At 21.2% G+C, this 17385-nt stretch overlaps 1 protein-coding gene across 4 annotated transcripts in view; it reads right to left on the bottom strand.

Annotated features, from left to right (window-relative positions):
- LOC145239866 (tubby-related protein 4-like) overlaps positions 1–17385 on the bottom strand; it is a 647302-nt gene that overhangs the window by 444560 nt on the left and 185357 nt on the right. For all 4 annotated transcript variants that reach the window (XM_080103438.1, XM_080103439.1, XM_080103435.1 and 1 more), the window contains exon 2: positions 13348–13476. In XM_080103438.1, the coding sequence (XP_079959564.1) occupies positions 13348–13476 (129 nt within the window). The remainder of the gene's footprint in view (positions 1–13347; positions 13477–17385) is intronic.

Here is a 17385-nt window from a genome sequence, read left to right as displayed (position 1 = left end):
ATTTTTATTTTTTGCATTTCTAAAAATAATTATTTTTTAGTTTTAACAATACAAATAATCATTTTTTAGTTTTAACAATATGAAATAATACATTTTTATTTTTTGCATTTCTAAAAATAACTATTTTTTATTTTTAACAATAAAAATAATTATTTGTTAGTTTTAACAATAAAAATAATCATTTTTTAGTTTTAACAATAAAGAAATAATACATTTTTATTTTTTGCATCTCTAAAAATAATCATTTTTTAGTTTTAACAATAAAGAAATAATACATTTTTATTTTTTGCATTTCTAAAAATAATTATTTTTTAGTTTTAACAATAAAAATAATTATTTTTTAGTTTTAACAATAAAAATACTTATTTTTTAGTTTTAACAATAAAAATAATCATTTTTTAGTTTTAACAAAAGAGAAATAATACATTTTTATTTTTTGCATTTCTAAAAATAATCATTTTTTAGTTTTAACAATAAAGAAATAATACATTTTTATATTTTGCATTTCTAAAAATAATTATTTTTTAGTTTTAACAATAAAGAAACATTACATTTTTATTTTTTGCATTTCTAAAAATAATTATTTTTTAGTTTTAACAATAAACATAATTATTTTTTAGTTTTAACAATAAAAATAATCATTTTTTAGTTTTAACAATAAAGAAATAATACATTTTTATTTTTTGCATTTCTAAAAATAATCATTTTTTAGTTTTAACAATAAAGAAATAATACATTTTTATTTTTTGCATTTCTAAAAATAATTATTTTTTAGTTTTTAACAATAAAAATAATTATTTTTTAGTTTTAACAATAAAAATAATCATTTTTTAGTTTTAACAATAAAGAAATAATACATTTTTATTTTTTGCATTTCTAAAAATAATTATTTTTTAGTTTTAACAATAAAAATAATCATTTTTTAGTTTTAAAAATAAAGAAATAATACATTTTTATTTTTTGCATTTCTAAAAATAATCATTTTTTAGTTTTAACAATAAAGAAATAATACATTTTTATTTTTTGCATTTCTAAAAATAATTATTTTTTAGTTTTAACAATAAAAAAAATTATTTTTTAGTTTTAACAATAAAAATACTTATTTTTTAGTTTTAACAATAAAAATAATCATTTTTTAGTTTTAACAAAAGAGAAATAATACATTTTTATTTTTTGCATTTCTAAAAATAATTATTTTTTAGTTTTAACAATAAAAATACTTATTTTTTAGTTTTAACAATAAAGAAATAATACATTTTTATTTTTTGCATTTCTAAAAATAATTATTTTTTTAGTTTTAACAATAAAGAAATAATACATTTTTATCTTTTGCATTTCTAAAAATAATTATTTTTTAGTTTTAAAATAAAGAAATAATACATTTTTATTTTTTGCATTTCTAAAAATAATTATTTTTTAGTTTTAAACAATAAAGAAATAATACATTTTTATTTTTTGCATTTCTAAAAATAATTATTTTTTAGTTTTAACAATAAAAATAATTATTTTTTAGTTTTAACAATAAAAATAATTATTTTTTAGTTTTAACAATAAAAATAATCATTTTTTAGTTTTAACAATAAAGAAATAATACATTTTTATTTTTTGCATTTCTAAAAATAATCATTTTTTAGTTTTAACAATAAAGAAATAATACATTTTTATTTTTTGCATTTCTAAAAATAATTATTTTTTAGTTTTAACAATAAAGAAACATTACATTTTTATTTTTTGCATTTCTAAAAATAATTATTTTTTAGTTTTAACAATAAACATAATTATTTTTTAGTTTTAACAATAAAAATAATCATTTTTTAGTTTTAACAATAAAGAAATAATACATTTTTATTTTTTGCATTTCTAAAAATAATCATTTTTTAGTTTTAACAATAAAGAAATAATACATTTTTATTTTTTGCATTTCTAAAAATAATTATTTTTTAGTTTTTAACAATAAAAATAATTATTTTTTAGTTTTAACAATAAAAATAATCATTTTTTAGTTTTAACAATAAAGAAATAATACATTTTTATTTTTTGCATTTCTAAAAATAATCATTTTTTAGTATTAACAATAAAGAAATAATACATTTTTATTTTTTGCATTTCTAAAAATAATCATTTTTTAGTTTTAACAATAAAAATAATCATTTTTTAGTTTTAAAAATAAAGAAATAATACATTTTTATTTTTTGCATTTCTAAAAATAATTATTTTTTATTTTTAACAATAAAAATAATTATTTGTTAGTTTTAACAATAAAAATAATCATTTTTTAGTTTTAACAATAAAGAAATAATACATTTTTATTTTTTGCATTTCTAAAAATAATCATTTTTTAGTTTTAACAATAAAGAAATAATACATTTTTATTTTTTGCATTTCTAAAAATAATCATTTTTTAGTTTTAACAATAAAAATAATTATTTTTTAGTTTTAACAATAAAGAAATAATACATTTTTATTTTTTGCATTTCTAAAAATAATTATTTTTTAGTTTTAACAATAAAGAAATAATACATTTTTATTTTTTGCATTTCTAAAAATAATCATTTTTTAGTTTTAACAATAAAGAAATAATACATTTTTATTTTTTGCATTTCTAAAAATAATCATTTTTTAGTTTTAACAATAAAAATAATTATTTTTTAGTTTTAACAATAAAGAAATAATACATTTTTATTTTTTGCATTTCTAAAAATAATTATTTTTTAGTTTTAACAATAAAAATAATCATTTTTAGTTTTAACAATAAAAATAATTATTTTTTAGTTTTAACAATAAAAATAATCATTTTATAGTTTTAACAATAAAGAAATAATACATTTTTATATTTTGCATTTCTAAAAATAATTATTTTTTAGTTTTAACAATAAAGGAATAATACATTTTTATGTTTTGCATTTCTAAAAATAATTATTTTTTATTGTTAACAATAAAAATAATTATTTTTTAGTTTTAACACTAAAAATAATTACTTTTTAGTTTTAACAATAAAGAAATAATACATTTTTATTTTTTGCATTTCTAAAAATAATTATTTTTTAGTTTTTACAATAAAAATAATTATTTTTTAGTTTTAACAATAAAAATAATATTTTTTTAGTTTTAACAATAAAGAAATAATACATTTTTATATTTTGCATTTCTAAAAATAATTATTTTTTAGTTTTAACAATAAAATAATTATTTTTTAGTTTTAACAATAAAAATAATTATTTTTTAGTTTTAACGAAAAAAATAATCATTTTTTAGTTTTAACAATAAAGAAATAATACATTTTTATTTTTTGCATTTCTAAAAATAATTATTTTTTAGTTTTAACAATAAAGGAATAATACATTTTTATGTTTTGCATTTCTAAAAATAATTATTTTTTATTGTTAACAATAAAAATAATTATTTTTTAGTTTTAACACTAAAAATAATTACTTTTTAGTTTTAACAATAAAGAAATAATACATTTTTATTTTTTGCATTTCTAAAAATAATTATTTTTTAGTTTTAACAATAAAAATACTTATTTTTTAGTTTTAACAATAAAGAAATAATACATTTTTATTTTTTGCATTTCTAAAAATAATCATTTTTTTAGTTTTAACAATAAAGAAATAATACATTTTTTTTTTCATTTCTAAAAATAATCATTTTTTAGTTTTAACAATAAAGAAATAATACATTTTTATTTTTTGCATTTCTAAAAATAATTATTTTTTAGTTTTAACAATAAAAATAATCATTTTTTAGTTTTAACAATAAAGAAATAATACATTTTTATTTTTTGCATTTCTAAAAATAACTATTTTTTATTTTTAACAATAAAAATAATTATTTGTTAGTTTTAACAATAAAAATAATCATTTTTTAGTTTTAACAATAAAGAAATAATACATTTTTATTTTTTGAATTTCTAAAAATAATCATTTTTTAGTTTTAACAATAAAGAAATAATACATTTTTATTTTTTGCATTTCTAAAAATAATCATTTTTTAGTTTTAACAATAAAAATAATTATTTTTTAGTTTTAACAATAAAGAAATAATACATTTTTATTTTTTGCATTTCTAAAAATAATTATTTTTTATTTTTAACAATAAAAATAATTATTTGTTAGTTTTAACAATAAAAATAATTATTTTTTAGTTTTAACAATAAAAATACTTATTTTTTAGTTTTAACAATAAAAATAATCATTTTTTAGTTTTAACAATAAAGAAATAATACATTTTTATTTTTTGCATTTCTAAAAATAATTATTTTTTAGTTTTAACAATAAAGAAATAATACATTTTTATGTTTTGCATTTCTAAAAATAATTATTTTTTATTGTTAACAATAAAAATACTTATTTTTTAGTTTTAACACTAAAAATAATTATTTTTTAGTTTTAACAATAAAGAAATAATACATTTTTATTTTTTGCATTTCTAAAAATAATTATTTTTTATTTTTAACAAAAAAAATAATCATTTTTTAGTTTTAACAATAAAAATAATCATTTTTTAGTTTTAACAATAAAGAAATAATACATTTTTATTTTTTGCATTTCTAAAAATAATTATGTTTTAGTTTTAACAATAAAAATAATTATTTTTTAGTTTTAACAATAAAAATAATCATTTTTTAGTTTTAACAATAAAGAAATAATACATTTTTATTTTTTGCATTTCTAAAAATAATCATTTTTTAGTTTTAACAATAAAAATAATTACTTTTTAGTTTTAACAATAAAGAAATAATACATTTTTATTTTTTGCATTTCTAAAAATAATTATTTTTTAGTTTTAACAATAAAAAAAAATTATTTTTTAGTTTTAACAATAAAAATAATTATTTTTTAGTTTTAACAATAAAAATAATCATTTTTTAGTTTTAACAATAAAGAAATAATACATTTTTATTTTTTGCATTTCTAAAAATAATCATTTTTTAGTTTTAACAATAAAGAAATAATACATTTTTATTTTTTGCATTTCTAAAAATAATCATTTTTGAGTTTTAACAATAAAGAAATAATACATTTTTATTTTTTGCATTTCTAAAAATAATCATTTTTTAGTTTTAACAATAAAGAAATAATACATTTTTATTTTTTGCATTTCTAAAAATAATTATTTTTTAGTTTTAACAATAAAAATGATTATTTTTTAGTTTTAACAATAAAAATAATCATTTTTTAGTTTAAACAATAAAGAAATAATACATTTTTATTTTCTGCATTTCTAAAAATAATCATTTTTTTAGTTTTAACAATAAAGAAATAATACATTTTTATTTTTTGCATTTCTAAAAATAATCATTTTTTAGTTTTAACAATAAAAATAATTATTTTTAGTTTTAACAATGAAAATAATCATTTTTTAGTTTTAACAATAAAGAAATAATACATTTTTATTTTTTGCATTTCTAAAAATAATCATTTTTTTAGTTTTAACAATAAAGAAATAATACATTTTTATTTTTTGCATTTCTAAAAATAATCATTTTTAGTTTTAACAATAAACATAATTATTTTTTAGTTTTAACAATAAAAATAATCATTTTTTAGTTTTAACAATAAAGAAATAATACATTTTTATTTTTTGCATTTCTAAAAATAATCATTTTTTAGTTTTAACAATAAAGAAATAATACATTTTTATTTTTTGCATTTCTAAAAATAATCATTTTTTAGTTTTAAAAAAAAAGAAATAATACATTTTTATTTTTTGCATTTCTAAAAATAATTATTTTTTAGTTTTAACAATAAAAATAATTATTTTTTAGATTTAACAATAAAAATAATCATTTTTTAGTTTAAACAATAAAGAAATAATGCATTTTTATTTTTTGCATTTCTAAAAAAAATCATTTTTTTAGTTTTAACAATAAAGAAATAATACATTTTTATTTTTTGCATTTCTAAAAATAATCATTTTTTAGTTTTAACAATAAAAATAATTATTTTTAGTTTTAACAATAAAAATAATCATTTTTTAGTTTTAACATTAAAGAAATAATACATTTTTATTTTTTGCATTTCTAAAAATAATCATTTTTTTAGTTTTAACAATAAAGAAATAATACATTTTTATTTTTTGCATTTCTAAAAATAATCATTTTTAGTTTTAACAATAAAAATAATTATTTTTTAGTTTTAACAATAAAAATAATCATTTTTTAGTTTTAACAATAAAGAAATAATACATTTTTATTTTTTGCATTTCTAAAAATAATTATTTTTTAGTTTTAACAATAAAGAAACATTACATTTTTATTTTTTGCATTTCTAAAAATAATTATTTTTTAGTTTTAACAATAAAGAAATAATACATTTTTATTTTTTGCATTTCTAAAAATAATTATTTTTTAGTTTTAACAATAAAGAAATAATACATTTTTATTTTTTGCATTTCTAAAAATAATCATTTTTAGTTTTAACAATAAAAATAATTATTTTTTAGTTTTAACAATAAAAATAATCATTTTTTAGTTTTAACAATAAAGAAATAATACATTTTTATTTTTTGCATTTCTAAAAATAATTATTTTTTAGTTTTAACAATAAAGAAATAATACATTTTTATTTTTTTGCATTTCTAAAAATAATCATTTTTTAGTTTTAACAATAAAAATAATAAACTTTTATTTTTTGCATTTCTTTAAGTGTTTTTTGTTTTAACACTTTTGACATCATGAAACAATAAAAAAAAAAATAATCAATAAATATTTAATAAAGTAATATATTGTTATAATACTAAAAACAGATTGTAAAAAAAAAAAACATTTTTACAAAATATAATCAAGTATCGTCTCTTCACAACTAATCAGTGTGGCTAGACCTAGCAATATTCGAAATCAGGACCTCAGTGATTACTGTTCGATGTTTTACAACTGAGCAAAAAGCCTGCTTGTGCTAGTAGTGAAAAATGTACACATTTTTTCAATAATTTAATTATTGTATATTTATTCTTAGTATAGTATAAATATGCTCATTATTATGGATAAAGCATTATTATTATAGAGAAAATGATAATAAACAAATACAAATAATAATAACATTCTTTGTTTTAAACTAATAAACAAATGTAAAGTATGTAAATTTACATTTGTTTTGGTATCATTTTCTCTTAAGTAGTCATGCTACATCTGCAGACAAAACTAAAACTGAAATGAAATGAACACTTCTATCTGCTAATCGATGATGGAATTAGAACAATGTACGCTTGCAAATTAAATAAAGAGTTCAAAATTCTGTGTAGGTTCTAATATTTGTCAAAGATCCAAAAGTTCAAATAGGAAATATACAGTCAGTTACAAAAGTTAACAGATTAGCAGTTGAGTGAAAACTATGAAAAAGGTTTAGACCTTTCAGAAAATCAACAAGTTTGCAGTTGATCAAACTAAGATGTGAATAGTAGTCCAACGAATACAAATAATACAATTTTGGTATATTTCAAAATTAGATTGAAACTTTCAGCAAGCTTCTTGATTTTCTGGAAAATCTGGGTTTCTTTAGTGCTGTTTCATGGAGTATTGTTGTTATATTTAAGCTGGCGAATTTCTGTCCCATTTAAGGATTCTTGATAAGGTACAGAAATGTATCTGCAATTTAATTGGCCCCATTCCTTCTTCCGGTAGCTTCCCAATTAAGTATCATTCTGTAAGTCTCATCTCTGGTATTAGCAAAGTTTTTGAAAGGTTTGGTAACTGCAACCTTGTTGATTTTCGCTCAATTGCTGATCTTTTAACTTTTGTAACTGACGTCACATTCAGGAAAGGGCAGGGTTATTGTGTTTGACATTTCAAAAACATTTGACAGAGTGTGACATTCTGATTTTCTACATAAACTTCAGGGTTATGGTATTGATGATAATGCTCTTGGCATTATTAGGCCTTTTCTTTCTAATCAAATCTTGCAGCTGATCTAAAAATTCACCTGGGTTCGATTGTGGATTGGGATATGAAATGACTTGTTTCATTTAATAATCCTAAGACTCAGCTTTTGTCTTTTCATTTAATAATCCTAAGACTCAGCTTATGTCTTTTGATTTAATAATCCTAAGACTCAGCTTTTGTCTTTTCATTTAATAATCCTAAGACTCAGCTTTTGTCTTTTCATTTAATAATCCTAAGACTCAGCTTTTGTCTTTTCATTTAATAATCCTAAGACTCAGCTTTTGTCTTTTCATTTAATAATCCTAAGACTCAGCTTTTGTCTTTTCATTTAATAATCCTAAGACTCAGCTTATGTCTTTTTATTTAATAATCCTAAGACTCAGCTTATGTCTTTTCATTTAATAATCCTAAGACTCAGCTTTTGTCTTTTCATTTAATAATCCTAAGACTCAGCTTATGTCTTTTTATTTAATAATCCTAAGACTAAGCTTTTGTCTTTTCATTTAATAATCCTAAGACTCAGCTTTTGTCTTTTTATTTAATAATCCTAAGACTCAGCTTATGTCTTTTTATTTAATAATCCTAAGACTCAGCTTATGTCTTTTTATTTAATAATCCTAAGACTCAGCTTATGTCTTTTCATTTAATAATCCTAAGACTCAGCTTATGTCTTTTCATTTAATAATCCTAAGACTCAGCTTTTGTCTTTTCATTTAATAATCCTAAGACTCAGCTTTTGTCTTTTCATTTAATAATCCTAAGACTCAGCTTTTGTCTTTTCATTTAATAATCCTAAGACTCAGCTTTTGTCTTTTTATTTAATAATCCTAAGACTCAGCTTATGTCTTTTTATTTAATAATCCTAAGACTCAGCTTATGTCTTTTTATTTAATAATCCTAAGACTCAGCTTTTGTCTTTTTATTTAATAATCCTTAGACTCAGCTGATGTCTTTTTATTTAATAATCCTAAGACTCAGCTTTTGTCTTTTCATTTAATAATCCTTAGACTCAGCTTTTGTCTTTTCATTTAATAATCCTAAGACTCAGCTTTTGTCTTTTTATTTAATAATCCTAAGACTCAGCTTTTGTCTTTTTATTTAATAATCCTTAGACTAAGCTTTTGTCTTTTCATTTAATAATCCTAAGACTCAGCTTTTGTCTTTTCATTTAATAATCTTAAGACTCAGCTTTTGTCTTTTCATTTAATAATCCTTAGACTCAGCTTTTGTCTTTTCATTTAATAATCCTAAGACTCAGCTTATGTCTTTTTATTTAATAACCCTAAGACTCAGCTTATGTCTTTTCATTTAATAATCCTAAGACTCAGCTTTTGTCTTTTCATTTAATAATCCTAAGACTCAGCTTTTGTCTTTTTATTTAATAATCCTAAGACTCAGCTTATGTCTTTTTATTTAATAATCCTAAGACTCAGCTTATGTCTTTTTATTTAATAATCCTAAGACTCAGCTTATGTCTTTTCATTTAATAATCCTAAGACTCAGCTTTTGTCTTTTCATTTAATAATCCTAAGACTCAGCTTTTGTCTTTTTATTTAATAATCCTAAGACTCAGCTTTTGTCTTTTCATTTAATAATCCTTAGACTCAGCTTTTGTCTTTTCATTTAATAATCCTAAGACTCAGCTTTTGTCTTTTTATTTAATAATCCTAAGACTCAGCTTTTGTCTTTTCATTTAATAATCCTTAGACTCAGCTTTTGTCTTTTCATTTAATAATCCTTAGACTCAGCTTTTGTCTTTTCATTTAATAATCCTTAGACTCAGCTTTTGTCTTTTTATTTAATAATCCTAAGACTAAGCTTTTGTCTTTTCATTTAATAATCCTAAGACTAAGCTTTTGTCTTTTCATTTAATAATCCTTAGACTCAGCTTTTGTCTTTTTATTTAATAATCCTTAGACTCAGCTTTTGTCTTTTCATTTAATAATCCTAAGACTAAGCTTTTGTCTTTTCATTTAATAATCCTTAGACTCAGCTTTTGTCTTTTTATTTAATAATCCTTAGACTCAGCTTTTGTCTTTTCATTTAATAATCCTAAGACTCAGCTTATGTCTTTAAATTGTTGGCATGTTCCTTTCTTTTTAAGGAGAAACCAATTCTTAAACGTGTTTCTCATCAAATTTTCCTTAGAGTTCATACATCAGATTCATTGCTATTTCTGTTTCTTGTCAAGTCGTTAGCTCCAAACACTTTCTCACACACCTAAGACTATTCTCTATCTCTACAAATCTACTGTCAGACCCTGGAGTAATTTGTCATATTTTGGCTGATGAATCTTGGTTCCATTTAAGGATTCTTGATAAGGTTCAGAAACATAATTTGATTGTCTCACCCTTTCTTCTTCTCTTCAACCACTATCTCACAGACATGATGATGCTAGTCTCAGTTTTTTTTATAAATACTATTATTTCATCAGAATTGTCTGATCTATTCCCTGCTTCCTTTTTTCCAGCTGGTTTGACTGTTTTGATCCATCATCTTAATACAACTTCCTATTTCAGTAGCTTCTTTTCAAGAATCACAGACTTGTCAAACTCTTTTTCTCCAATCTTTTCAAGACTACACCCAATGGGTATCTCCTGTCTTTGTAATAGTCATATTTCGTTCTTGTTAGCTCCTTACATCAAGTGGCTTCATGTTTTGCTTGAAGCGATTTCCATAAAAAAAAACATCCTCCTAAATTTCAGCTGACATTTTTCTTTGATTAAAACTAAAAAACTGCAGATCAATATTGCATACATAAGCATGACTAAATAAAAAGTTTTCATGCGGACACTTGGTTAAGTGTCAATATGAAAGGTCACTTTGCCAGTCTAGCCAATCTTATTTAATTTCTTTTGCCTTCTTAGTACAGCAATCGATCAGTTTAATTTCCTTTTAGTTTGGATCAATAAGTTTGGACTGCCTGCAATTATTTCTTTTAGAGCCACAGTTCATAAGTTTCTAGTTTTCGAGAACTCAGGTTTAATATCAAAACCACATTTAAAAGTCACATGATGCTTTTAAATTATAGCAATAATCTTCTGTACATTTCTACTTTCCAGCTGCAAGGCATTCAATAATAGAATTACGTCACTCATCTTTCTCTCATAAAATAGTATGGCAAAACTTTTATTGCTGTTTTGCTTGTACACGTGTACTAAAATCTATATTTATATAAAATTAGGTATGTGTATATGTGAATATATTTGTATAATTAACTGATCATTATGAATTTTGGAACATAGATACTAGGAGTAAGGAATCATAATATGGGCTATATTTATTTTAATTAAATTTTATGCAAAGGAGGCAAAAAAGAAATTGAAGTTCTTCATGAAAATTTAGCTAACATCGATTTTTTGTGAAATCGTGACAATATGTATTAGACATGAATTAAATATTTATTTTCAGTTTCATTTTTGAAAAGTTTTTAAGGGACACAACCTCCCAATTGAAAATGCAAATATTTTAAATTTTGCATTAAATTTGATCTATAATAATTAAATATAAATTAGCAAGAATTTCAATTTCTTCTTATGACCCCTTAAATTTTAGACATTTTTTCAGAATCAAAATCTGATTTGTTAACACACAGCAAAGCAAACCACATACAACTTCTCAAGTTCATCAGAGACGTTCTGGTTTCTCTCCCTAAATTTAGGGATGTTTTTTGTCAGTTTCTAAGCTAAGTAAGACTTTCCCCGCACCAATTATAGTAGAGTTGTTGTAATTTATTACAAAGAATGTACAGAAACCTGATTAATTCCTGTTGCAGTCACCTGAATTCTTTAGACTGCAATGCAACTTATCTTTTTTAATTAAACCATGTTTTAAAAAAATGTTATGAAAAAAACAGTAAAAGTACTAACTTTAGAATTATAGCAAGTTTTATCAAAACGCATAAAGCTAGGTCAGAAAAATATAATTCCCATTTTTATAAATCAGATAAGAAAAGTTTATGGAAAAAAGTGAAAAACCACTTTTAATTAAGAAATATTAACCCAAGTTATTGTTGGCTTGTAGTTAGATTCTTTCTTGATTTATTCATAAAGATAGCAACTATACTTTTCTGTTATAGTTTACACTGAATGAGTAGTTTTAATGTTATTTTTTATATTAATATGGAAAGAGTCTACTTGGTGACGACTTCCAGTTTTGAAATTAGAAACTGACAACTAGAGTTAATACAAATTAACAGTTCCTCATCTAGGTGGGAGTATAATTAGAATGTTTATTTTCTGTGTTTGAAAATAATTTTGGTACTTGTACAGGATTTGAATTGAACTGTTCTTTTTTTAACCTAATCTAACCTAACCCTAAATTAACACGAACCTAACCTTTAGGTTTAGTTTGGCAAAAATTGGTTTAATTCAGTTAAATTCTTTAGAAGCACAAAAAAATCCACATACAGGGATCCTCCACTCAAACACTTAAAAAAAATTCATGGCAGTATGAATTCTGCATTCCGCTATAAATTGAAAAGCTGTGTTTCAAAAATTTTATTTATTTTTTTGTCCTTTTTGGTTTAGCTAAAAAATTACACATTCTTTTAGATGAAATATATTTTTTAAATATCAAATTACTTTGATTACACAAAATATGACCTAACCCTAACCATAGCATTCTGATTGTGACTGCAGAATGAAATTTTTTGATTAGCTGCAAAAATGATACTGTGTCAGATCCAGGAAAAGCAATGGACACCATGTTGGAAGATATGAGCATCAAAATGGCAACTCTAAAGAAAGCATTTAAGAGGGTCAACTATTCATCACCAAGGCCCAATAGAATGACCTTAAAGACCAAAGAAACTCATCAACAAAGTCAAATACCCAGTCTAATAGGGTATGCTTTGGTGCCTGAAATGCAGAACAACAGATGTTAAGTTCTGGGTGCATAGGATGATACCAGGAAGGTTATACATTTGACAACTTGTCACACTTCTGGAAAAATCCAGATATGGCTGTTTGAGAACTTCACCAGTACCAACATCTGTCCCCACCCACCCCCACCACCTTATTTGATTTTAATCCCTGGACTATTACACATGAGACACAATTGAGAAAGAGATTAATTGTATCGTCTGCAACACTAAAGACAAGCTGATTGCCAGGTTCAAACCTGTGTTCAGATTTCTCTCGAAGGACACTGTGAAGGCCACGTGCTCCAAGTTCAAGTCCTGCCTAGAGGCAGTGGTATGGCTCAGGCTTATTTCTTTTTATCTGTCAAAAGATCCTCTCAAAAACACACTTGATATTTTGAGAATATATCAATTATTGGCCAATATATGACACTTTTTTCTTTCTAAGATCTGTTGCATTTGCCCACGCACATTGCAATTATTTTCATTTTGTGAAATGCCATTAAGTTTTTTTTAGAAATCAAATAAAACTTTATCAGATGGAAATTCTAAAAGAAAGCAAATAAAATATTTTCAAGAATAGATGAAACAAAAAAAGATTCCTTACTTTGCTATTTCGATCATTAATCAACTCAACTGACCAACGTCCTTCATGTTTTATCCAGACAAAGATAATTCCATGTGCATCACAAGTGGCTAGTTTTTGATATGGTTCGTTCCATCGAACAAGGACAACCTGAAAAGTAATAAATAGCCAGTTACTAACATTTATGTACAAATATGCACACATACGAGTACATCAATAATATTAGCTGGACATTTATTTGAAAAGTGCATTAACATGATAAAAAAGAGAGCTTACGTCGAAGAATATTCCGTGCACTAAATGTGTTTTATAGCAGAACAGACTAGTATCATCAAAACTATATTCAACAAAATAACAACTTTGAAAATAAAATGGCTAAGGTTTCTTTTGCCAATGAATCACTATAGACAATTCTCACACAAAAAACGTTTACATTCTTTAAAAAATAAGAATTTTTATTTTATAAATTTTTTATGCAAGATAGTTCTTCTAGAGTTTCCTTATCAATGGCTTTAAGCAAATTCAATTCTTTAAAAGACAACTATTATAGTAGTTCACTCCAAATGATTTGTCATGAATTGTATTTCGACAAGAATTAGTCCAATACACCTGCTGACTTTATTATAAAACAAGCCATTACCACCAACACCATTTTGTTAAACTTACAACCAACATTTAATCAAATAATGCATACAGAGTCTCTTCCCCCTCCCTCTCTCTCTCTCTCTCTCTCTCTCTCTCTCTCTCTCTCTCTCTCTCTCTCTCTCCATAGAATTAATTTTGAATCAAAGATTTTCAATATAATCAGCTTATAAAATTATGCAATGAACTTTTGGAGATTTGTTTTTATTTGTTTTATGGACAAGCAAACAGATTATTTCTGTTCCAGAAGCAACAAATGGCCAGAGATTGTAATTTTTATTAGAACTACAGCAAGTGGCACCATTAAAATACTTTAAGAACTGTTTTCTAAGTTTGGAATTCCCTATACAATTTATGGTGGCCAAGTTTGATGAGTTTTGTTGAAAACAAAGAGTCAAGGTATGTCACTGGCAAAACATGTTCAAATGCCAAAATACAACCGTTTCTGATAAAATGGAATAAAGACTAAAAAAATAATGACATTTTCTTTGTGAAAAAAAAACTGTTAATGTTAATCTGGAAATGTTATAAAATGTGTTTTTATTGCAAAGTGATTTGTTTGATTCGGGGAATCGAAACGTATAAATCAAATACATGAAAAGTAACCTGTTACTATCATTAGATTCTATTACAGTTAGCAGTTGTTTGTGTGGAAGACTATGTCACAGAGGAAGATGTGGTGGACTTTCCTGTTCCCAATTTAAAGTGGAAAATATCACAAACAGCAAGAGATTAGCCAGCTCTATATAATTTGGGTGTAAACTAAATCACAACCAATCATCCTCAATTGCAACGTTTACTTCTTAAAAGAGCACATGAAGAATGAATTTACATGACTGCAGTTACATATGACAAAAGTACAGTTCTTTTTAGTTCATAAAAATGTAAATTATTAAAAGCACACACATGCATACTTAGTTTATTGGATCCCTACTTTTAGAAAGCAAAATTGTACATCCTCAAGAGACACTTATGTTAGGAAATCCTATAAACCGAGGCAAACTTTTAAAATTCGTTCTGAAAAAGAACATGCTTTAAATAAGCTTAAAAAGGAAATGATAAATTCTAATAATCCCATATTTTCTATACTATTTTTTTTTTTTTTTGGTGTTCATAACGCAATTAGTGATGGTCACACTGATTCTTTCTCTTGAACTGAACTTAAAATCTAGCAATGTATTCAGAGAAGCTAAAATGCGACTTCCATTGTATATTTAAATGTATAGCAAATCGAATGAGAGGCTAAACATACATGAATTTCTTCTGCAAGATGAATGTGAATACCAATTGTTGAGTTGAACATTATATATATGATGTATATTGAATCAAATATAAAGTAAAAAAAATAATACCTTCTACATGACACATAGAAAAGAAAATTGTTCAAAAGCAGATAAGAGAAAGCGTGAAAAAGAGAAAGAATTCCTGGGATAAAATCAAGTGAAAGAAACGCCATTAAAGAGTGAGAGATCACAGATTTATAACACCAAAATCATGATGAAATGAAAATGTGCTAGGCATGTTGTTTTTAAGAAGATTTCTACGTATGATCACAGAAAAAGGATGAGGAACATATTTTATTTCATTTTTCTTTTAATGGTTTTTAATAAGACTTTCGATATCGCTTTCTGAAGTGTATATTGTTTGCTCTTCATCAAAAATAGAATGAAAAATACAAATAAAAGAACAGGTGTATCAAAACCTGACTTTCGTAATCGTAGGCCTTTTCACTAAAAATCGCGTGACCTGTTAACGTTAACGTCACCTTATGAACCTAGAGTACTGGCTATTATGAAGGATGATTATTTTCTGCTTCAATTCTCAAAGAAATTACCGAGGGATTCATAAAACTGGTACAAAAGTGACTGAATGTTACTTTCCAAAAGATAAAAAATTATTTTACAGTAGAAGGAGACGCTTGACATTGCCCGGTCATAAAAACACTTAAATATATTTCAATTCAGCAGCTTTTGCATTTATTATTCAGAGCCAATTCTCTATTGAATAGTATCTATATACCTATACAGTCGAGTTTTTCTCACTCTGATATTGATATTAAAAGCCTGTTTTTTCTATTTAAAAATTATTAAAACAAACTTCTTAATATACTCAGTCATGAATATTTAAACGACTACATGAAATTTAACTAATTTACATATTCCTTTGGAATTAAATTTAATTGGAATTAATTTAAATTATTCGTTTTTTTATGGTTTCTTAATAAATGGTTGGTGTCATTTAATTATTACACTTTCCGTAGAATTTAGGATGAAAACTTTCCAGCACACGAATATGTTTTATATTTAGATCTCTTTTATATATATATATATATATATATATATATATATATATATATATATATATATATATATATATATATATTATTATTATTATTATAGTAATAATGTTATATATACATTTATATATATACATATAATTATATATATATACTTATATATATATATATAATTATATATATATATATACTTATATATATATATATATAATTATATATATATATATACTTATATATATATATATATACTTATATATATATATATATACTTATATATATATATATATACTTATATATATATATATATACTTATATATATATATATACTTATATATATATATATACTTATATATATATATATATATATATATACTTATATATATATATATATACTTATATATATATATATATATATACTTATATATATATATATATATACTTATATATATATATATACTTATATATATATATACTTATATATATATATATACTTATATATATATATATACTTATATATATATATACTTATATATATATATATATACTTATATATATATATACTTATATATATATATATACTTATATATATATATACTTATATATATATATATATATACTTATATATATATATATATATACTTATATATATATATATACTTATATATATATATATACTTATATATATATATATACTTATATATATACTTATATATATATATATATATACTTATATATATATATACTTATATATATATATATACTTATATATATATATATATACTTATATATATATATATACTTATATATATATATACTTATATATATATATATACTTATATATATATATATACTTATATATATATATATACTTATATATATATATATACTTATATATATATATATACTTATATATATATATATATACTTATATATATATATATACTTATATATATATATATACTTATATATATATATACTTATATATATATATACTTATATATATATATACTTATATATATATATATACTTATATATATATATATATACTTATATATATATATATACTTATATATATATATATACTTATATATATATATATACTTATATATATATATATATAC

The sequence above is a fragment of the Euprymna scolopes genome, chromosome 19 (genome assembly GCF_053919585.1).
Source record: "Euprymna scolopes isolate OS-2025 chromosome 19, ASM5391958v1, whole genome shotgun sequence".
In the NCBI taxonomy this organism is placed as follows: domain Eukaryota; kingdom Metazoa; phylum Mollusca; class Cephalopoda; order Sepiida; family Sepiolidae; genus Euprymna; species Euprymna scolopes.
This window is presented reverse-complemented; position numbering and strand designations above follow the sequence as displayed.